Source organism: Bidens hawaiensis, unplaced genomic scaffold, assembly GCF_021521415.1.
Source record: "Bidens hawaiensis isolate Kalapana, Puna unplaced genomic scaffold, B.hawaiensis_p1.1 tig00014833_1, whole genome shotgun sequence".
In the NCBI taxonomy this organism is placed as follows: Eukaryota; Viridiplantae; Streptophyta; class Magnoliopsida; order Asterales; family Asteraceae; genus Bidens; species Bidens hawaiensis.
This window is the reverse complement of record NW_027492311.1, coordinates 142,128-166,812: the sequence shown is the minus strand read 5'-3', so window position 1 is coordinate 166,812 and position 24,685 is coordinate 142,128. Positions and strand designations below refer to the sequence as shown.

Below are 24,685 nucleotides of genomic sequence, written 5' to 3'. Positions count from 1 at the left end.
AATGGAGAAGAATTAAAGTGCAAAAGTACAAATAAAATGGGATACATGATGTAACGAACGTGTGAAAAATAATAAAATAGTATATTGGAATTTTAGTACCTACTAGAAAAAGATAAATTTGGTTGTACGTTACTTGTTTGTCTTTTTCTTCCTTTTATGTTTGGGATATTTGTGGCTTGCAAGTTTGTTTGTTTGTTTGTTTTTTTCGTTTTATAAAATTTAGCCATGAAAATGAAAAAACTAAGTAATTAACACAACATTAAAAGACACAACTTCGGGTAAAGCATAGGAGGAAGTTTGAGCACCTACAATGCCTCATCTAGTGTGGGTTTTGCTCCTTAAGAACTGTGTGCCACGGACTTTCATCGTTGTAAGTAATAGTTTATCAAAGTCAAAGTTCATGGCTGCAAACTAAGATGCGCGCACCGCATCACCATATATAGTTTAACAATGTTTTAATGGGTTTGGTGTTGCGAAATATAACGATGCTTTTGAGACAACTTTGAAATATGATGTGAAGATTGTGAGTGTAGTTTTTAAGAATACGAGAACAAAGACATAACATATATACTATTACAATGTAGATCATCTGTGTAATTAGATCAATCATAATTTTAAAAAATATAGAAGTATTATTTATAAACTTTATTGTATTTCTTTTACAAGTTAAATAAACTTTGTCACTTACGAATCAATGAGTGTTGTTTCATTGACTCATCGTCGCTCATATAACCTCGCAAGTCCATCGTAAAAAAATCAGCAAAATCTAAAATTCGAAAAAATTGTTTTTTTCAGCTTTCTTTTATATTTATACTATATATAATGCGCCGCAAATTAAAACACTCAATTTTATGTAATTTACAAATTTTTAAACACTAAATTAAGACACTCATGGGTAAAGTAGTCATTATATTTCTTCAAATTATTTACAACATTCCCCTCTCAACTTTAATCAACTTTTGTAAATTTAAAGAATAGTTGCAACTTTGAACTCTCATCTTTTAACGATATATTATTTATAATTTCACTTTTAACCCAAATTCCCCAACGATTTTAAAACGGTTATAACTTTTTCATACGTTAAAATTATTTTTAAAATTTTGCACCATAAAAACGAGCATTTAATTCTCTTTAATTTGAGTATGATATTGTTATAGTTTGTTTTCAGTTAAAAATAACATCTTACGTATAGACGTTTGTGGTCCGGTTTTGATGGTTTTAAACCAAGCCGTGAGCCAAGCCGTTTTTTGTCATCGAAAACTGAAACCAACGGTTGAAAATTAAATCCCAATAAAAGCAAACCATTAACAATGGTTAGGTTTTGGTTTCATTTGTACTTCGATACTAAATTAAGTATAAAATAAGAAGTCTTAATTCACGGTTTCAAACGGAACAATGAGCACCCAAAAATCTCTTACGTGATTACTAAGGTATGTATTTCCCGCTGCATCGCCCGTGCACTCGTCTAGTTTACATTTACAAATATATATAAAATCACATAAGTACGTATAAACATTGATGAAACTTTATTTTTGTTTAAATTGTAGAAATTATCCCATAACTATCCTTTCAAAGTTCTTCATGATGACATGGCAAATAACATGAACGTGGACATCCATGAACTACATTCAGACCTTTGACTCAATAAAAATACTTTCGTACAACTACGCCACAAAGTTTATTATCCGACATATATTATGTTTATAAGTATATAAACGAACGGATTAAATCTGAGATCAATGGAGTCTTTTGTTCTGTCGTATCACAATCGCTACGATACACAACAACCGCAAGCCTTTTTGAAACACGAAAACTGCTTGTGAATTTCAACTGCTTGTGATTGAACCACAATAAGCTGGCTAACCATTTCTAGCACCTCGCTCATCTTCGGTCTTGACTTCGGGTCTCTACGCGCACAACAGCTGGCAATATATGACAATTTTTGTGCTGACTTCAGAGGGTAATCACCTTCAAGTCTTGGATCAATAATTTTCTGTAACCTTTTTGATCCAATGTAAGGTTTAATCCATTCTAGAAGCTTCTGCTCGTTTCGAGGCCGGCTTCTATCCAATGGGTGCCTGCCCGTGATAAGTTCATATAGGAACACGCCGTAGCTCCAAACATCACTCTTGGAAGTGAGGTGCCCATCTGAAATGTACTCTGGAGCAGCATATCCCATGGTTCCTACAAACTGATGATATCATATCACTAATTTAAGAAATTGTATGATGAAAATTGGAAATCTAAAATCAATCTATATGTCCATAAAATGCTAATTACAACACTATATTTTCAACAAATTGTTGTTTTTTTTTGTCAATGGTTAATTTTTCTGAATTTTGTACTCCTAACATACAAATGAGTATGCTTATGTATGTTCAAAACCATCAATTAATATGTTCATATGTTTAAGTTTCCAATCATCAACCTACATATGTTTTCCCTTTGTAATTTCATGAGAGGCAAAGAAACATTGCAATTCTATCATTTTCTTTTATTTTGGATTTCTCTAAGATCGAAAAAATGAATGATTCATTTTGTTCCGCATGTTCTCACATGCTCCCCTGTCTGTGTAAAGTAACATACACTGGTTGAGACATGAGTGTCTCCTTTTTCAGGACCTAGTCGAGCCACCCCGAAATCCGAGAGCTTAGCATTCCATTGATCATCAAGAAGAATATTGGAAGCTTTGAAATCTCTTAAAATGATCTACAAAATCAAAGCTAATGCTCTTGTTAGCATATAAATCAATAAACATTTTCTTTTCTTTTTGGGATTCTTAACCTGAAAATCCATTTGTTCATGTAAATATGTCAAGTCACGCGCGGCATCTTGAGCCACTTTCAGCCTCATGTTCCATGAGAGAGGTGTTTCTGATTTTGCATATAAATGATCTCGCACGCTTCCATTAACCATATATTGATAGACTAAAAACAGATGTACACCCCGTTCATCGTCTTCTGCACAGTAACCAATTAGTTTGACAAGATTTGGATGCTCAAGCACCCCAAGAACATTAATCTCAGTCATCCACTCTTTGTGCCCCTAATGCAGTATACTCAACTAATCAAGATTCAAAATTGTCCACAAAACTTGCAAGCAAATAAATAAAGAGACTCACATATATTTTTTCCGTGTGTTTAAACAAGTATAGCTAAATTATTAAGATTGGTAATTACTAACACGACATGAAAACAATCAGGTTTTGGGTTGCTCTGTCTAAGGGTTGCTCTGTCTAACATGTTTAAAAAACATGCCGTTTTCGGGCTGTCCTGATTAATTAAATAGATTATGTTCAGGTTGACATGTGTAACCCATTTAATTAAACAAGTCAACCTGCCAAACTGTTCAGTTAATCCGGTCGACCCATGACCCATTAGTTTACAACCAAACCCATTAACCGGTTTGATTATGTTAGATAATTGGGTAATTTTAAAGGGTTGGTGTCTTTAAATGAATTAAAACTAGGACTAGCATACGAGTCGGGTCAGACATGTTTAGTTTCGGTAGGAATTGGAACCAGTTTTGACCCGAACCAAAATAACCCATTCTTGAATCGAATTGTTTATCTGACCCAAACCAAACCCATCCGACCTGACTTGCTTGTCAGTCCTATTATTGACATAATGTTCCAACTTCAAAAATATATATATAATGTTGGAAATTTTTTGGACTAATAATATTATAATTAGTATACTAATTAATAACGAGTCCAAGAGTAGAAATGAATATGATATCGATGCTCTAAAATATGTGGTTAAGAACTTGAACTTTTGTGAAATGAAAATGGGTTTGTCCCACACTGATAGAAGGAAAAACTAAGAAGTGGTTTATAAGGAGGAGGGCTCACAAAACTATATTCTTGTATAACAAGACACACTTGGTGGCACTAGCAAGGGTGCAAAGCACCCGACGCGCACCGGCTCGGGCGATGGGCGCAATGTGGCACTTTGATGGCGCACTTCGCATCACCGCGAGCCGCTTAAGGGCCGCATTAGTATTTTTGCATGAGTAAGCTGGTTTAGGACAGGTGTCGTGATTTGAGCGGATGTATGTGTGACACCCGGTAAATTCCCAATCCCTTAAACCAAGTAATCAACCTAAATATTAGGTAATTATGTTATATGCGCCCTGCGCAAGCGCGCCATGTTAGAAACAGCGCGTGCATTTGTTATGTGCGCCCTGCGCAAGCGCGCCATGTTAGAAACAGCGCGTGCATTTGTTATGTGCGCCCTGCGCAAGCGCGCCATGTTAGAATCAGCGCGTGCATTTGTTATGTGCGCCCTGCGCGAGCGCGCCATGTTAAGAACCAGCGTGGGCATGTGTTATATGCGCCATGCGCGAATGTTTTGGCTTTATGTTTTCATGTACCTTAACGTCATGTTGTCTAATGGGTTGACCATCCCGCATGATGCTAAGGCGGGTGCATCCTAAATCGTTTATGCGCGTGCGGAAGGGAACTAACCTCCCCGCATGGCGGGAACATTGAGAGCTAGTTTGTCTGAAGCTCCAAGATGGAATTGACTTCAACATAACTGATCACTATGTTGAAATACCAAGACCACCTGGAGAATCTACAAATGAAACTCAATGTCCCTAACTGCGAGAAGGTTACGTGCCTACCCGCAGCAAAGAAATGTCCTTCACGCAGAAAGCTATGCGCACAAAGTGATACGCACAGAACACTCAGTCTATTCTCCAGACGTAAGGAGATTACTCCCGCCCAAAAGGAAACAGTAGCGTGTTTCAGAGATTTTCCACTTTTTACTGTACACTGACAAAAGTACCTGAAAAAGCACACTGTAACATGAAAAGTCAACTGTCAGCCACCCTATTCTCACCAACCCCAGACCTGCATGTCCTGACCAAATCAAATCAAAATCTATTATCCACTACTCCACTTTTAAATAAATAATAATAATTTCCATACTTTATCATCATTACACCTAGATATGAAAAGATTACAATCCCCTAAAGCAAGGGATTGTGTTCCCTTGAGTTTGCCTATAAATATGTAACCTAAATTATCACCCAAGCACACTTCAAACTTCTCTCTTAAGAACTGCAAACTTGCACTAAACATCTCCCAAGCATCCGTTATTTTCAATTCCGTTCCAGTTACTAGACCTTCAATTCAAAGGCCAACACCAAGAAAACCCGAATCTCGATTAATCCCTTAACAAGAACCACAGGTGAGTCTCACAGCCCCTATTTTCACTATTTTCACTGTTTTTAAACTGTTTTCGGGGCGAGGGACACGTACTTAAATTACGATTTATCATGTTATACTTACAAGTTATGCAAATGATTGTGTTTAAATTATGTTTCATGATGAGCAATGCAAACGGTTATCTTTGGTTTACAATGTATGTGCGCCAGAATTCGAGTAAGTGATCACTTTACCATTGGAACTCTAAGGGTAGGGACTGCTGGTTTGATCCGCCCACTCGTAGGGGTCGCACCTCTTACACAGACGAGTGCCTAGTATGGTCATGGGGCAGTACTATGGGTTTGAGCCCGCTCGTAGAGGTCGCTCCTCTTACGCAGACGAGCGCCTTGTTTTCCGGCACAACGTCTGCGCGTAACCCGCGGGACGGTATTATTCGCTCGTAGTGGCAGCGCCACTTACACAGACGAGCACGACTTTTCAGAAGTGTCCGCGCGTAACCCGCGGGACAGTATTACTTGTTTCGCTCGTAGTGGCAGCGCCACTTACACAGACGAGCACAGTTCCCAGAAATGTTCGCGCGTAACCCGCGGAACGATTTTATCAGAATATGTTGATAGAACTATGTTTTACCAAGCATGTGTTTTAATGATGCTATCAGAATTATGTTTCAGAATGAGTTTTATCAAGATTATGATGCAATACGATTTATCAAGTTACTAAAACTTGTGAACTCACTCAGTTTATACTGATTCAAATGTTTTTACGTGTCTTTCAGGAGATAACTAGGTAGCGCATGGAGTCACACTTAGAGCACCTCACGCTGAACATCTAAAACTAGCTTTTTGGAAGATTTTAGTTCTATCCCTTCGATGCGCGTGGTTGTTCCCGCCGCGCAAGGGGATATGGCATAGAAATCTTCAACAGTTTTTATACTTGGATGTTTTTATGTAATTTTTAAACAATGTAATGTATTTGTATTAAACATTTCATGCGCAATGAAAATCTTTGAATGTTTGCAATGGCCCGTGCTTAATTATCAATCCCCACTCGCGCGCGCCCGGCTGTTTCCGCCGCTCAAGGCCGGGTGTGACAGATTGGTATCAGAGCACTGGTTATAGCGAACTAGGAAAAGAAGTTTTAACCTAGACTATAACCGTTGGGGACAGAGCATGAAATATTTTTTTCAAAGAAAATATTTTCAAAAGAAACTATACACACACTTAGGAACACGGGTCACACAGTGTCTAGTGAATAAAGATAAAGAACATTATGTGCTCAGAGTACATGCGCTAAGTTTAATATATTTTCACTCTTTTAAAGCGAGAATGCCTCCAACCAGAGCCAAGGGAATTACCATGACACCCGAGGAACTCGCGGAAATAATCGCGCAGGCGATTGCGACACATGAGGCCAGCAAGGCCGAATCAAGTCAGGGTCGTCAGAACGAGACCCCAGAACCCGATTCAGGAGCCTTGGACAAAGGGTGCTCCTATAAGACATTTATGGCCTGTAGGCCTTGGCCATTCAAGGGTACCGAAGGGGCCATTGGGCTCTACAACTGGATTGACAAGATGGAGACAGTTCTCTCCATTAGCAGATGTAGTGAGAACCAGAAGGTTCTTTACGCGACATGCATGTTCCAAGAAGCAGCTTCGTCTTGGTGGAAACTTCAAGTGAAGACTTTGGGGCGAGAAGTTGCTCTTCACAAGACCTGGGAAGAACTGAAGGAAATGATGATGAGAAAGTTCTGCTCTCGCGCAGAAATCCAGAGTCTGCAGCAGGAATTCTGGAACCACACCATGGTAGGAACGGATATCGACGCCTACAACAACCGGTTCAACGAGCTTTGCCAGTTGGTGCCAGACATGGCAAACACGGAGGAAAAGAAGATCGAGAGGTATATTTTTGGGTTACCTCCTGTTGTTAGGGTTCCGCTCAACGCCGCAGCGCCTCCAACCTTTGATGAGGCGGTAGCGCGGGCCATCACCCTTACAAGGGATACGGTCCGTGCGGGTATGTTGACTACGCGCGGAAACGAGCAGCGAACCTCTGACTCCAAGAGGAAATGGAACTCTCACCACCGAGGGTCCGACTCCAAGCAGCCACCGTTCAAGAAGCAGGAAAGCGCAAGGGTTTACGCGATCCAAGCCGCGGAGCCATCAAGGAAAGGATACAGCGGGCCTTACCCATGGTGCAACAAATGCAAGTTTCACCACGAGGGTGAATGCGCGAGCGTCACGTGCGCCAAATGTAACAGGCCAGGGCACAAGACGGTGAATTGCCGTGCTAAAGAAGCTGGAGCCAGTGACAACTGCTACGCATGCGGAAAGCCAGGGCATTTCAGTCGGGATTGCCCGCAAAGGGGAAACCAAGCTCGCGGGAGAGCTTTTGTGATCGGCGCGGGTGAAGCTAAAGAAGAGCCGAATGTGGTAACCGGTACGTTTTTGCTTAACGGCCATTTTGCATCTGTCTTATTTGATACTGGCGCTGACCTAAGTTTTATATCTGCTGAGTTTAAAAACTCCCTAGGCCTAGCAACCAGTAGGCTAGACACGCCTTATACTATAGAACTAGCCAATGGTAGGCAGTTATGCGCGAACGAAAGAACTGAACAATGTGTTATAGTCATGGGAGGTCACGGGTTCAATATTAACTTGTTACCAATAGACTTGGGAAGTTTTGACATCGTGGTAGGTATGGATTGGTTAGTCGAGAACCGCGCGGAAGTTATTTGCCATGAGAAGCAGGTTCGGATCCCACTGTTGAACGAAGAAACCTTGGTAATTCAAGGGGAAAGAAGGGGAGTTGCGACGAAACTAATTTCGTGCCTAAAGGCGCGTAAGTGCCTAAGGAAAGGGTGCTACGCCTTCCTGGCGCATGTCGTAGAGAAGAAAGGAGATGAGCGAAGAATTGAAGACTTACCAGTAGTGCGCGAATTTCCAGAAGTTTTTCCTGAAGATTTGCCCGGATTACCGCCGCCGCGACAAGTCGAGTTTCGTATTGATTTGGTCCCAGGAGCTGCGCCCGTAGCTCGAGCGCCTTATCGACTAGCTCCATCTGAGATGCAAGAGCTATCCAATCAGTTACAGGAACTATTGGATAAGGGTTTCATACGCCCAAGCTTTTCACCTTGGGGAGCTCCAGTACTGTTTGTTAAGAAGAAGGATGGTTCGTTCCGGATGTGTATTGACTACAGGGAGCTGAATAAGCTGACAGTCAAGAATTGGTACCCCTTACCGAGGATTGACGACTTATTTGACCAGTTGCAAGGATCCAGTTATTATTCGAAGATAGATCTACGGTCTGGATACCACCAACTTAGGGTCCATGAGGAAGATGTGCCGAAAACAGCCTTCCGAACTAGATACGGCCATTATGAGTTCTTAGTGATGCCTTTCGGGGTAACTAATGCGCCGGCTGTATTCATGGATCTGATGAACCGCGTGTGCAAACCATACTTGGACAAGTTTGTGATTGTGTTTATAGATGATATTCTGATTTACTCTCGGACCAAGGCCGAGCATGAGCAACACCTGAGATTGATTTTGGAATTGTTGAGGAAAGAAAAGTTGTATGCGAAGTTTTCCAAATGTGAGTTTTGGCTTAGAGAAGTTCATTTTCTCGGTCACGTTGTAAACGAGAAAGGAATACACGTTGATCTTTCCAAAGTCAAGGCCATCGAAAACTGGGAAGCGCCAAAAACCCCAACTGAGGTGAGGCAATTCCTAGGACTAGCTGGCTACTATCGACGCTTCATTGAGAACTTCTCCAAGATAGCTCTACCACTGACCGCGCTAACTCAGAAAGACAAGAAGTTTGTTTGGGGCGAAAATCAGGAAACAGCATTTCAAATGTTGAAACAGAAGTTATGTAGTGCGCCAATTTTGTCTCTGCCCGAGGGGACGGATGACATCGTCGTTTACTGCGACGCTTCACATCAGGGACTTGGATGTGTCCTTATGCAGCGAGACAAAGTCATAGCGTATGCCTCGCGCCAACTCAAGACCAATGAAAAGAACTACACAACGCATGATCTGGAACTTGGAGCGGTTGTCTTCGCGCTAAAGATTTGGCGCCATTAACTCTATGGTACAAAGTGTATAATTTTTACGGATCACAAGAGCCTTCAACATATATTTGATCAAAAGGATTTAAACATGAGGCAACGAAGATGGGTGGAGTTGTTGAATGATTATGATTGTGAAATTAAGTACCACCCTGGAAAGGCGAATGTGGTGGCAGACGCGCCAAGTAGGAAGGAGCGAATAAAAACGCTGCGAGTCAAGGCTCTAAGGTTGACCATTCACGCAGATCTCTCTACCCGCATCCGAGACGCTCAGCAAGAAGCCTTGAAACCAGAGTTTGCTAAAAACGAATCCCTTGGGGGTATGATTAAGAGTTTAGAACTTAAAGAGAACGGCAATTTATATTTCGCTAACCGCATATGGGTCCCTCTCAAGGGAGGATTGCGCGAGCAAGTATTAAACGAAGCTCACAAGACACGGTATTCCGTACATCCTGGCGCAGACAAGATGTACCATGATGTTAAAGCGCTGTATTGGTGGCCCAATCTTAAAGGCGCCATCGCGACGTATGTCAGTAAGTGCCTGACGTGTTCGAAGGTAAAGGCTGAATACCAGAAGCCGTCGGGGTTGCTTCAACAGCCAGAAATTCCCATGTGGAAGTGGGAACAAATCTCTATGGACTTCATCACCAAACTGCCAAGGACACCTGGGGGTTACGACACGATCTGGGTTATTGTGGATCGGCTAACTAAGTCAGCGCACTTCCTGCCGATCAAGGAAACCGATAAGATGGAAAAGTTAGCCCGATTATATATTCGAGAAGTAGTTTCAAAACATGGAGTCCCAGTGTCCATCATTTCTGATAGAGATAGTCGGTTCACCTCAAGATTTTGGAGATCGTTACAAGGGGCTTTAGGTACTCGTCTTGACATGAGTACGTCATATCATCCTCAAACGGATGGGCAAAGCGAGCGAACAATCCAGACATTGGAAGATATGCTACGCGCGTGCGCAATCGATTTCGGAGGTAGCTGGGATACTCATCTCCCATTGGTTGAATTTTCTTACAACAACAGTTATCACACAAGCCTCAAGGCTGCGCCGTTTGAAGCTTTGTATGGGCGCAAGTGTAGATCCCCACTGTGCTGGGCTGAAGTGGGTGACAAGCAAATGACTGGTCCAGAATTGATCCAAGAAACAACAGACAAGATTTTTCAGATACGGGATCGCCTTAAGACAGCGCGCGACAGACAGAAGAGCTACGCAGATGTGCGAAGGAAACCGTTGGAGTTTCAAGTAGGGGATAGAGTACTTTTGAAAGTCTCTCCATGGAAAGGAGTCCCCCGTTTCGGCAAGCGAGGAAAGTTGAATCCGCGCTACATTGGACCATTTGAGATCCTGGAAAGGATCGGTCCGGTTGCTTATAAACTCCGTTTACCCGCCGAACTCAGTGGAGTTCATGATACGTTTCATGTGTCCAACCTCAAAAAGTGCTTATCTGACGAAACGTTGATTTTGCCGTTGGAAGAGATTCACATCGACAAACAGCTGCACTTCGTAGAAGAATCTATAGCAGTAACCGATTGGAAAGAACAAAAGTTACGCAGAAGCAGAATCAAGTTAGTAAAGGTTCAATGGAACTCGAGGCGTGGGCCTGAATTCACTTGGGAAAGAGAAGACCAGATGCGCATGAAATACCCACACCTCTTTCAGAGCATGGCTTCTGCCAGCAACGTCTCCTAAATTTCGGGACGAAATTCTCTTAACAGGGGGAGAATGTGACACCCGGTAAATTCCCAATCCCTTAAACCAAGTAATCAACCTAAATATTAGGTAATTATGTTATATGCGCCCTGCGCAAGCGCGCCATGTTAGAAACAGCGCGTGCATTTGTTATGTGCGCCCTGCGCAAGCGCGCCATGTTAGAAACAGCGCGTGCATTTGTTATGTGCGCCCTGCGCAAGCGCGCCATGTTAGAATCAGCGCGTGCATTTGTTATGTGCGCCCTGCGCGAGCGCGCCATGTTAAGAACCAGCGTGGGCATGTGTTATATGCGCCATGCGCGAATGTTTTGGCTTTATGTTTTCATGTACCTTAACGTCATGTTGTCTAATGGGTTGACCATCCCGCATGATGCTAAGGCGGGTGCATCCTAAATCGTTTATGCGCGTGCGGAAGGGAACTAACCTCCCCGCATGGCGGGAACATTGAGAGCTAGTTTGTCTGAAGCTCCAAGATGGAATTGACTTCAACATAACTGATCACTATGTTGAAATACCAAGACCACCTGGAGAATCTACAAATGAAACTCAATGTCCCTAACTGCGAGAAGGTTACGTGCCTACCCGCAGCAAAGAAATGTCCTTCACGCAGAAAGCTATGCGCACAAAGTGATACGCACAGAACACTCAGTCTATTCTCCAGACGTAAGGAGATTACTCCCGCCCAAAAGGAAACAGTAGCGTGTTTCAGAGATTTTCCACTTTTTACTGTACACTGACAAAAGTACCTGAAAAAGCACACTGTAACATGAAAAGTCAACTGTCAGCCACCCTATTCTCACCAACCCCAGACCTGCATGTCCTGACCAAATCAAATCAAAATCTATTATCCACTACTCCACTTTTAAATAAATAATAATAATTTCCATACTTTATCATCATTACACCTAGATATGAAAAGATTACAATCCCCTAAAGCAAGGGATTGTGTTCCCTTGAGTTTGCCTATAAATATGTAACCTAAATTATCACCCAAGCACACTTCAAACTTCTCTCTTAAGAACTGCAAACTTGCACTAAACATCTCCCAAGCATCCGTTATTTTCAATTCCGTTCCAGTTACTAGACCTTCAATTCAAAGGCCAACACCAAGAAAACCCGAATCTCGATTAATCCCTTAACAAGAACCACAGGTGAGTCTCACAGCCCCTATTTTCACTATTTTCACTGTTTTTAAACTGTTTTCGGGGCGAGGGACACGTACTTAAATTACGATTTATCATGTTATACTTACAAGTTATGCAAACGATTGTGTTTAAATTATGTTTCATGATGAGCAATGCAAACGGTTATCTTTGGTTTACAATGTATGTGCGCCAGAATTCGAGTAAGTGATCACTTTACCATTGGAACTCTAAGGGTAGGGACTGCTGGTTTGATCCGCCCACTCGTAGGGGTCGCACCTCTTACACAGACGAGTGCCTAGTATGGTCATGGGGCAGTACTATGGGTTTGAGCCCGCTCGTAGAGGTCGCTCCTCTTACGCAGACGAGCGCCTTGTTTTCCGGCACAACGTCTGCGCGTAACCCGCGGGACGGTATTATTCGCTCGTAGTGGCAGCGCCACTTACACAGACGAGCACGACTTTTCAGAAGTGTCCGCGCGTAACCCGCGGGACAGTATTACTTGTTTCGCTCGTAGTGGCAGCGCCACTTACACAGACGAGCACAGTTCCCAGAAATGTTCGCGCGTAACCCGCGGAACGATTTTATCAGAATATGTTGATAGAACTATGTTTTACCAAGCATGTGTTTTAATGATGCTATCAGAAATATGTTTCAGAATGAGTTTTATCAAGATTATGATGCAATACGATTTATCAAGTTACTAAAACTTGTGAACTCACTCAGTTTATACTGATTCAAATGTTTTTACGTGTCTTTCAGGAGATAACTAGGTAGCGCATGGAGTCACACTTAGAGCACCTCACGCTGAACATCTAAAACTAGCTTTTTGGAAGATTTTAGTTCTATCCCTTCGATGCGCGTGGTTGTTCCCGCCACGCAAGGGGATATGGCATGGAAATCTTCAACAGTTTTTATACTTGGATGTTTTTATGTAATTTTTAAACAATGTAATGTATTTGTATTAAACATTTCATGCGCAATGAAAATCTTTGAATGTTTGCAATGGCCCGTGCTTAATTATCAATCCCCACTCGCGCGCGCCCGGCTGTTTCCGCCGCTCAGGGCCGGGTGTGACAGTATGCCACAGGTCGCCAAGTGTGGTGCAGATTGTGCCAAGTGTCATGCTGAATCACGACATGTGCCTGCTTTAAATAGCAGGTTTGGGCAACACTTGAAACACACAACAAAAATGCAATACCTGCTATAAATAGCTAGTTCAGTTCGTTTAACCACAAGTTCGATATTGTTTTGTTTCGTTTAAAGTCTTGTATACTCTAGTACAGGTATAGTTCGGGTGCTAGGTTAATGCCGGCAATACACATTGTTGCGGCTGTTGTACCCTGGGAGACAGACGGGTTCACCTGGGTGGCCCGAAATATGTTTTAAGGGACCTCTGTTAAACAGAAATCCTCAGCCAACACCCATTTTACGTTACTTTCGTTAGTTCTGTACTACTGCTTTTCTTAACTTAATTATGTAATTATATTAAATGCAAATTTGTTTTCTTTTCTTGCGCACTTGTATTGTAATCAATATTAATAAAACTATCGTTATACTTTAGTTTTGCGAACGGCGGTTCTACAATCTTAAAACAAACTTTCGGAAACAACAATCCGTTTATATTTTGTTTTTGAAATTTTATTGATTACTTTATTAAAAAGTTTTCTTAAAGTTGTTTTTTGGTTTTATGTAAACCAAATTTTAAACTTTCTGATTTTACAGTGCAGTGCAGTACAGTACAGAAATGGCCGACACTACTGCAGCCATCACCACAGTTAGTATGGGATCTATGATTTCCTCCACTATGGGATCTATGGTTTCCACCGCTATGGGACCATTAGTTGGTACCCAAGCAACCCAAGCAATGGAAAACCATGCTGAAAAACCAGAAAAGTTTTCTGGTTTAAACTTTAAAGCATGGCAACAAAGGACGATGTTCTACCTTATCGCTTTATATCTTGTGAGTTTTCTAAAAGAATCTCCCCCTCAACTTAGTGAGGATGCCGACGCTCAAGCATTGGCTGCTCTTGATGAGTGGAAGCATTGTGAGTACATGTGCCGTAACTATGTGTTAAGTGGCCTTGCTAATGAACTGTACAATGTGTATTGCAAAATGACGAGGGCTAAAGAACTATGGGAGTCGTTAAAACGCAAGTAAAAGACAGAAGATTTGGGCACAAAAAAGTTTGTTGTGGCCCGGTTCTTGGACTTCAAAATGGTTGACTCTAAAACTGTGATGAGTCAAGTTGAAGAATTACAAATCTTGATTGCAGATATACTTTTTGAAGGAATAGCACTTAGTGAGGCTTTCCAAGTGGCAGCTGCAATTGAAAAGTTGCCTCCAATTTGGGTAATGTTTAAGAACTACCTTAAGCGCAAACAAAAGGAAACGAACATGGAGGACTTAGTGGTACGTCTTCGAATTAAGGAAGACAATCGGGTAAAACTAAAGGGATCACAAGTTGATATATATGCAAAAGCCAACATGATTGAACATGGTCAATCTTCAAAGAGATACAAAGGCAAACCGAAAGGCAAGGGTAAAGCTAAGTTCAATCTTGGACCTAGAAAAGGTGGTGTGAAGAAAAAGGTTGCAGTTTTTAAAGGTTACAACGGTGGTGAATCTGGTCACCGTGCTGGAGAATGCAGCAAGCCCAAAAAGGAGAGGGCAAACATGGTTGATGAAGATGAGAAGCTTGTGGCAATGATCTCTGACCTTTCGACTATGATGAATGAGGTCAACTTGATATCCGACCACTTAAAAGGATGGTGGGTGGCCACTGGAGCTACTCATCACGTATGTCCAGACAAGACCCTCTTTAGTAAGTTTAAAGAGGTTGTGGGAGATGAAAAGTTGTACATGGGAAATTCAACTACAGCCGATGCCAAGGGAGAAGGTGAAGTAGTCCTAAAGTAGAATTCAGGAAAAAAGCTGACACTAAGCGACGTGCTGTATATTCCCGAATTGCGCAAGAGCCTTGTGTCGGGATGGTTGCTTAACAAGAATGGGTTTCGTTTAGTTTTTGAAAGTCATAAGTTTGTGTTGACCAAACGTGGTATGTTTGTTGGAAGGGGTTATGCCCTTAACGGTATGTTTAAACTAAATGTAATGGCTATGACCAAAGATATGAATAAAAATGCTACTACTTCTGCGTATATGATTGAGTCTCAAAATGTGTGGCATGGTCGTCTTGGTCATATCAATTTCGATTCAATGCATCGATTAATTATGTTAAATTACATACCGTCTATCACTTTTGACTCAAAAACTAAATGTAATACATGTGTTGAAGCCAAACAAACAAAATCATCATTCAAATCAGTTGAACGAATAACCAAACCCCTTGACATGATTCACTCTGATGTATGTGATTTTAAATCAATTCCCACAAGAGGAGGAAATAAGTACTTCATCACTTTTATTGACGATTGTACAAGGTATTGCTATGTGTACCTACTTAAAAGTAAAGATGAAGCTGTAAACAAGTTTATCTTGTATTAAAATGAGGTTGAAAACCAAATGAACCGGAAAATAAAAACGGTGAGAAACGATAGAGGCGGTGAGTATGTTGCACCATTTGCAGATCTATGTGCACAAAGTGGGATTGTACATGAATGTACCCCACCATACTCCCCACAATCAAACGGAATTTCGGAACGAAAGAACCGTACATTAAAAGAAATGTTGAATGCCTTACTGTTGAGTTCCGGATTGAGCCCAGATATGTGGGGGGAGGCCATTCTGTCAGCGAACTATCTTTTGAATAAAGTACCCCGTAAGAAAAAAGATGTAACTCCATATGAGTTATGGACATGAAGAAAACCGTCATATAAATACCTAAAAGTGTGGGGGTGCCTGGAAAAGGTATTGGTACCACCACCAAAGGTTCCAAAAATAGGACCCATAACTGTGGATTGCGTGTTCATAGGTTATGCCCATTATAGTAGTACATATCGGTTTCTTGTGTATGAATCTAAGAATCCCGAAATACACAAAAAATAATATAATGAAATCAAGGAATGCGTCATTCTTTGAAAATGTGTTTCCGTGTTTGGGAAACATGCATGCTAGTTCATCAACACATGCTAGTGCACAGGTTGATGAGATGGTTTTAGATGAAACTCAGGAACAATCCGAGCCTGAAGAAGTTGAGCCAAGAAGAAGCAAAAGACAAAGGGCTGAGAAGTCCTTTGGACCTGATTTTATTGCATACATGATAGAGGGAGAACCTCATACCTACCAACAAGCGGTCAACTCTTCAAAGGGACCACAATGGAAAGAAGTCATCAAAAACGAAACTGATTCTGTTTTACAGAATCACACTTGAGAACTAGTGTATCTTCCTCCGGGTTGTAAACCACTTGGATATCGTTGGATATTCAAAAGGAAGATGAGACCTGATGGCTCCATTGACAAGTATAAGGCAAGGTTAGTAATCAAAGGTTTTAGACAAAAGGAAGGTCTAGACTATTTTGATACGTACTCACCCGTGACTCAAATAACCTCGATAAGGTTGGTGCTTGCGATTGCAGCTTTGAGAAATTTGGAAATACATCAAATGGATGTAAAACTGCATTCCTAAAGGGGGAATTGGACGGAGAAATATACATGGAACAACCTGAGGGTTTTTCTGCTCCTGGCCAAGAGGTTAAAGTTTGCAAACTCGTTAAGTCTCTATATGTTTTGAAGCAAGCTCCAAAGCAATGGCACCAAAAGTTTGACCAATTTATGCTAAAATGTGGGTTCAAAATAAATGAATTCGATAAGTGTGTTTATGTGAAAACACATTGAGAGGTTATGTGATTTAGTGCCTTTATGTAGATGATATGCTTATCATTGGGAGTGATAACGAGATGATCAGGTCTACTAAAGATATGTTGAAGGCGAGATTTGACATGAAAGACATGGGTTTTAGCCGACGTCATTCTTGGAGTAAAGATCATTAGAACCCAAAACGGTCTCGTATTAAGTCAATCTCATTATGTTGATAAAATCCTTGAAAAATTCAACACGGGAGACACGAGTATAGCTCGAACCCCGATTGATACTACCTAACATCTGTCAAAGAATAGAGGCGAGGGAATTTCTCAGTTGGAGTATTCAAGGATAATTGGCAGTCTTATGTATCTTATGTCATGTACCCGGCCGGACTTAGCATATGCTGTGAGCAGGCTAAGTAGATATACAAGTAATCCTAGCTCAGAGCATTGGAAAAGCATGACAAGATTACTAAGTAGGGATGAGCAAAATCGGTACCAAAGTTTTAAGTTTCGGGATCGGTACGGTACCGGTATTTCCCGATTTTTTACCTCCGGTACCGGTATAATCCCGGTACCGTACCGGTACTGAACCGAATATTTTGGTACCGGTACCGGTACCAAGAATTAGGAATTTTCGGGATCAGGATTTTTAGGACCGGGACCGGTCGGTACCGGTCCGGTACCATGCTCATCCCTATTACTAAGGTATTTAAGATACACGAGGAATTATGAACTGCATTATGGCCAAGATCCAGCTGTTATAAAAGGATACAGTGATGCTAATTGGATATCCGACATGAAAGATTCCAAGTCCACAAGTGGCTATGTGTTTACCTTGGGATGAGCTGCTATATCTTGGAAATCCTCCAAACAAACACTTATAGCAAAATCCACAATGGAATATGAGTTTATTGCATTAGACAAAGCTGGGGAAGAAGCATAATGGTTAGGGTAGTTTTTGGAATATGTTCCAAGATGGCCAAAACCAGTTACAAATATTTGCATACACTGCGATTGCCAATCGGCGATTGGAAGATCTCAATGTATAATGGCAAATCTAGACATATACGACGTAGACACAATACTATAAAACAACTTCTCTCTACAGGGGTTATCACTGTTGACTACGTGAAGTCAAAGGATAACATTGCGGATCCGCTTACAAAAGGCTTAAGCAGAGAGGTCGTATATAAGTCGTCAAGAGGAATGGGACTAAAGCCCATAGAGTAAGTTAGTGCAAAGGAAAACCTAACCTATGAGAGTGGAGATCCGAAGATCTAGGTTCAATAGGACAACCTAACTGCATGAACTAAGGGTGGTCACTGTGGGAAATTAACATATATATCCCTCTAGATCATAAAAGGGTGTTTACTTAAATGTCCTAGTCCATTCCTAAGACAATCAGTGACTAAGGTAAGGCTAAACATAAGATATGGTTAATGATATGAAGATCAAAGTGACCATAATGCTTTTAATGATTTGAGGGTCAAATCACCCATGTAATGGTTAATGATATGTGAATCATGGTAACCATAATGATTTAAGGACCAATTCACCTATGTGTTAGAGAAGTGAGGTCACTTCAAATGGATTTGTGGGGTGCGCAGATCCTAGAGCTCTTGCAGAACCAAGCTAGTGTTCCATGACCAGAACGGACACGACAATGAGGGGTTAACAAGGCCAGGAAAAGTGTTGTGTGAAATGTAATAATGTCCACATCAATGGGGGTTAGTTCAAGGACACCACGTCTACTAATCGCTAGGATACTAAGTATGTTTCACATAGGAAAGTTCAAAGGAAACACCTACTTCTCTTACAACACTCAACCGTTGTAATTATACATGACACTAGAGTATAAGGATCGATATCCATTCATGTGGGGGATTGTTGAAATTTTTTGAACTAATAATATTATAATTAGTATACTAATTAATAACGAGTCCAAGAGTAGAAATGAATGTGATATCGATGCTCTAAAATATGTGGTTAAGAACTTGAACTTTGGTGAAATGAAAATGGTGTGTCCCACATTGATAGAAGGAAAAACTAAGAAGTGTTTTATAAGGAGGAGGGCTCACAAGATTATATTCTTGTGTAACAAGACACACTTAGTGGCACTAGCAAAGGTGCAAAGCACCCGACGCGCACGGGCTCGGGCGATGGGCGCGATGTGGCGCTTTGATGACGCACTTTTCACTTCGCATCACCGTGAGCCGCTTAAGGGTCGCCTTAGTATTTTTGCATGAATATGCTAGTTCGGGAAAAGTGTCGTGATTTGAGCGGATGTATGCCAATGGTCGCCAAGTGTCACGTCCAGGTAGTGAGTCACCTGCCACATGTCGCAGTCTCGCCAAGTGTCGAAAGTGTGGTGCAGATTGTGAAAAGTGTCATGCTGACTCATGACATGTGCCTGCTATAAATAGCAGGTTTGGGCAACACTTGAAACACACAACAAAAATACAATACCTGTAACACCGCGTCTTTAACCCTATAAAAATTTAGCTAAATATACTAACTTTATAAGTATAGGGACCAAACTTGGAAGATCTGAAAAATCCATCCATCACGATACGCGATGGGATAGGTATTAAGCCCATCGCGTAGCGCGACAGACTTGCACACAAACCCAGAAATGGGCGGCTTAACGATACGCGATGGCTCAACCCATGGGATCATCGCGTAGTGCGATGACGAGGCTCAGTAATGTCGACACGTGTCCAACCACGTGTCAACACGTGGCACGATATGACAGGCCACGTGTCACCACCAGATAAGGCGGCGTCAAATTGCGGCGTCGCGATACGCGACGGGCTAAGAAGAAACCCATCGCGTATCGCGATGGGCTCCTAAATTCGCCTGTAAAAGGGGTGAACGGGTTTGAAGCCAAATTCATCCCAAATCACCTCCACATTCACATACTTAACCTAGAAAGGCGTTCCTTATTGCCGTGTCAAGCCGACGTGTCATTTCCTCGATGTTCGTGGAAGTTCTGAAGTCATAATCAAGTAACAATCACATAAGCGAGTAGATCAAGATCCTGCCTTTTTCTTATTATCATTCTAAGTATTGGTATAAAGGTAGGAGTTATGTTTAAGTTATTCAATTTATAGCTTAGACCATCAATCGAGGCTATGACCTTTAACCTTGAAAGGGTTTTATAAACATTCACATTCATACGCGAGTTTTCATAAATGTTACTTCATAGCAAAGTAATGTTAACCAAAGATATATTTTGACGGGCATGTAGTAACTGTAAGGATGATATCACTAGTAGTAAGTTTCTTGCCTAAGGAAAAGTAATTCATACAAATCCCAATCAACCGAGGGATCCGTTTACTTACCTGGAGAAACTTACCAACGTGTATGATCTATTAAGCCAAAGCATGCTACATCAAACGTCACATAAAACCTAAGTGTTTTCATTCACAATCAAATATAAACGATTTCAAGATTAAATTTAGCAATCATAGCTTAATCAAAACACCATTCAGGTATTTATACAAACCTATTTATGTATAGGTTAAATATCATTCTCAATCAATCAGTCAAGGTTTCCAACACCGACGGTACAACTGAATACGTTAACCTTTTTAATCAGTCAAAATATATTTATACTCAATAAGATGAACGGGTGTTTGTCTTAACGAGTCAATCAATATTTACATGAGATTAAGTGATGTTTAAAACATTATAATACAAAGTAGAGAATAAAATCAACTCAGACCGAATACACATGTGTCTGGATCCAAACATAACTGTTCAGCCTAAACAGTCAAAGGCTACGTGGCCGCGGGCTAACGGTCATAACTAGTTTCCATTAAGGGCTATGTGGCTCGGAAATAATTGTGTGTGTAGGGCAGTGGTACATATACCGGAAGTAGAAATGATTCCGCTGAGATTGTCGAGAAAACTATATTTGTATTGTAATGTCATTCAAATGTTTTATAGAGTCATATGTGTTCACCAACATATAGTTGACGTATTTTTCCAACCCATTGCATGTAATTAAGCATAAGTAGCAATAGCAAGGATTGGAGTCTTAATGAAGATAGAAGCGCATTACATGATGGCTCCGTTTTGATAAACTAAAATCCTTGTAATATGAAACATATATTTTGTAAATTAATACTTGGGTATTTAATCCCAAGTAAATTATCAATGTAAATTAATATTATATTCAAACTTAAAATCTTCCGCTAAAATTAACCCATAACTCTGAAATATTTACAAAACATGTATCAACTTGTGGTCACACGCCTAGGCCCTAAGTCAGGGTGTGACAATACCTGCTATAAATAGCTAGTTCGGTTCGTTTAACCACAAGTTCGATATTGTTTTCTTTCGTTTAAAGTCTCGTATACTCTAGTACATGTATAGTTCGGGCGCTAGGTTAATCTCGGCAGTACACACTGTTGCGGCTATTGTACCTTGGGAGATAGACGGGTTCACCTGGGTGGCCCGAAATCTGTTTTAAGGGACCTCTGTTAAACATAAATCCTCAGCCAACACCGATTTTACGTTACTTTCATTAGTTCTGTATGACTGCTTTTCTTTTCTTAATTATGTAATTTTATTAAATGCAAATTTGTTTTGTTTTCTTCCGCACTTATATTGTAATCAATATTAATAAAACTATCGTTATACTTTAATTTTGTGAACGGCGGTTCTACATATAACATACAAAATATATGTGCTGACTTGAGTTCAGAACGTACCTGCAATAATCTTTTGCCGCACTTCACAGCGACGTGAATCTCATGAAAAGGATGTTCCAAACTCATGATCACACCTTTGTATACATACCCAAATCCACCCTCACCGATCTTCGAAGCCATGCAAAAGTTATCAGTACCTGCCTTAAGCTCAGCATAGGTAAAAAACCTCAGACTACTTGGTTTCTCGGCCAAACTTGATGCGTGAATATTAGATACGAACCGATTAAGATCCGAACCAGCTGTATAAAAAGTTTCAGTTCCAGTTGATTTGGTTTGAGTTTGAGTTCGGGTTTCATAATTTTCGATCTCTTCGTTGTATTCAAAGGATAAACATCGGCAATGGAACACCATTTGCAGCTTCAAATCAACAAGTTGAATAATGAAACATATAAACTTCCAAAAACTTGGACTCTTAAGTATGAAACCGGTAGGAGACTAACTAATAACGAAATTATGCAAGTGGAAATTTAATTAAATAAATAGTTTTGACTTTGAATTCCTGATTCTAAATGAATTTTTTAGTTTTTTAAAGTGGAAAATGATCAAAAAGTTCATTTCATAGTTAAAATATCTATACGTCTCAACAGGATTTTTGATTGTGGTATGAGGTTGGTTGAAAATCTAATCGGGTAGTTATTAACTTTGTGGGCCAACGTGAATTAGAGTGGACAATATTGGGGAGACACGTTTCTGATGGACAAAATTGGGACGTTGACCGGTGAAATGGTCATTCTTCGTTTTTTAATAGAAAGATGAGTAAATCATGGTTTTAATGGTGTAATAACCCGGGAGTTTGAGATATAGGGTGCCCCAAGCGAGTCCTAAAAAGCGGGCATTTAAAAATATATTTTCCCCAAAGACCAACGATAATTGTGATAATACCAAACTAAACAACTAATATCTTAATGCATCAAGAGATATGAGCTTGATTTAATATCTTAGGTAGCGTTTGGTATGCAAGAATGACAGGGGAAATTGAATGATTTATTACGTGGGAATGAAGAAAGTGATGTTTGGTTGCTCAATAGAATGGAATCATCCATTACACATGGAATCTCATTCCATCAAAATCATTCCTCCCCCCCCCTTTTTTTTCTCATTTCATTCCTCCCTCAACTTACTTTCTCAACACCACCATCACCACCATCACTTGACAACAACCACCACCACCACCACCGCCGCCACCACCACCACCACCACCTAACCATAACCACCACCACCACCATTGTCGCTGCCTGACCACCACCTCCGTTGCCGCCACCCTACCATCGCCATCACTACCAATGCTACCACCGCCAATCCCACCATCACAACCACCCCGCATGACCGCCGGCACCACCATTTTCGTCGCCGGAGCTACCACTACCACCGACGCCATTTCAGTTTTTGTTTTTTTAGTAAAAAATATATATTATATTTTATTTCATTCCTACAAACTTTTTTGGATACCAAACAACATAAAGTAATTATTCATTTCATTCTCATAGGTTAACCAAACAAGACAAATAAATGGTAATGATTCATTTCACTCCTTTGTTCATTCCATTACTTCTCTCATTCCATTCCTTATGTCATTCCATTATTTCTAACCAAACATTAATATTATTGTGGGTTAAACAAGATGTATATTAGACTGTTACTATTGGGCGTTCTTAATTTGTTATTATTGGGTTGAAAAAAGGATTGAATGCAAAAACTATGTGTGTGTTTATTTACTTGTTACTGCCTTAAATGATTTTGGCTGATGCAATAACAGGTGCAGACGCTATGCAACGGCTGAGACCCGCCTTGTCTTTGGGTCGGCTCTTAACATGTTATGCACTTGAATAAATTATGTAAAAAAGTTTTATCATTAAAAAGGTTAAGGAAAGCAAATAAACTAATAAAACAAACTATTAACCCCACGTCCCCACCGGCCCACCTCACCACCAAACCAGTCGATTTATCTCCGACCCCACCGCCTCTCTTTAGTCTTTCCTTCCGGTTTAGTTCGTTTACCGATAAATATATGTTTAAAATTTCTTAACTAAAGAAAAGAGTTGTTTTTCCAAATTTTCTTCTGGTTACAAATACCACATAAATTTGTAAAAACAATAACCAAAGGTTTCTATATATTTAAAAATATAATATAAAATATCTAAATTGTAGAAATTATCCCATAAATAACCTTTTTCGACAAACTATGGCTATATATGCACTTTTGACTTTTGATTAAAGAACCATAAGTACATTCAACTTTTGACTGAATAAAAGAACTATCCTACACCACAATGTTTACTATCTAATCTAACATGTATTATGTTTATTTGGATACAAAGTAAAATACAAGTAAATGAATGAACGTAATTTTTAGCGAATAGTCGTGATCTGTTTAACAGAACTTTGTTTATGTTTGAATAAATGAACAATATTGAACTTAAAGTTATACATTAATTTAATGAACATGGACGCATGCCCTGCTTGTTCATTTATGCCCATTTTCATATTCATTTAAACTCATTTTTGAATTATTAATGGTACTAATTGCCCATCATGCTAATGCATCAATCGATCAACCCACTAAAAAATTTAGAATGAAGCATCGGGTAATGGATAATCAAGAAGTAACATGTCTCAAGAACATGTTCATGTTCTCCTTTATTTTCCGTTCATCTACATTCGTTTAGCTAGTTCATTTACGTTATTTAGAATATGTACACACTGTTATACTTTAAAAAGAATATGGAGTTAACATCAAAGAAAGTGTGGAAATAGATAAGCAAACCATTGTATTCAATTTTGCCTTTTTCGCCTAAAACACTATGTAGATGTGTTTGTGCGGTTTTTGTAGTTCTCAATATAATATTGATTCTAAAATGGATACACTCATATTTTACGAGTTCCTCATTGTGTATGTGGTTTACACAATTTACCTCTTGAAGAAACACTAATCGACCCCGGGCAGATTACGGATAATCTGGGGGTTAAATAGATGTTTCCCACGAGGGGTTAGGTCCGGCAAAGATGGTTCTTCTTCCGATGACCTGCAAAACAGACACCGTGAGCTCGTCACTGAGAAGGGGGGGGGGGTACCTCATTGTGACCACCCTCCGGCGTGAGAATCAAA

General features: G+C 40.4%; 1 protein-coding gene across 1 annotated transcript; it reads right to left on the bottom strand.

Moving 5' to 3' along the window:
• Positions 1-1,737: 1,737 nt before the first annotated feature.
• On the bottom strand, positions 1,738-22,094 carry LOC143547810 (serine/threonine-protein kinase PCRK2-like). Its single transcript, XM_077039138.1, has 4 exons — positions 21,580-22,094; positions 2,785-3,045; positions 2,587-2,709; positions 1,738-2,191 (listed from the first exon to the last, which is right to left on the bottom strand). Exons 1-4 carry the CDS (start codon positions 21,928-21,930, stop codon positions 1,772-1,774), a joined length of 1,155 nt encoding a protein of 384 aa, XP_076895253.1. The 5' UTR covers positions 21,931-22,094; the 3' UTR covers positions 1,738-1,771.
• Between the last annotated feature and the right edge of the window lie 2,591 nt (positions 22,095-24,685).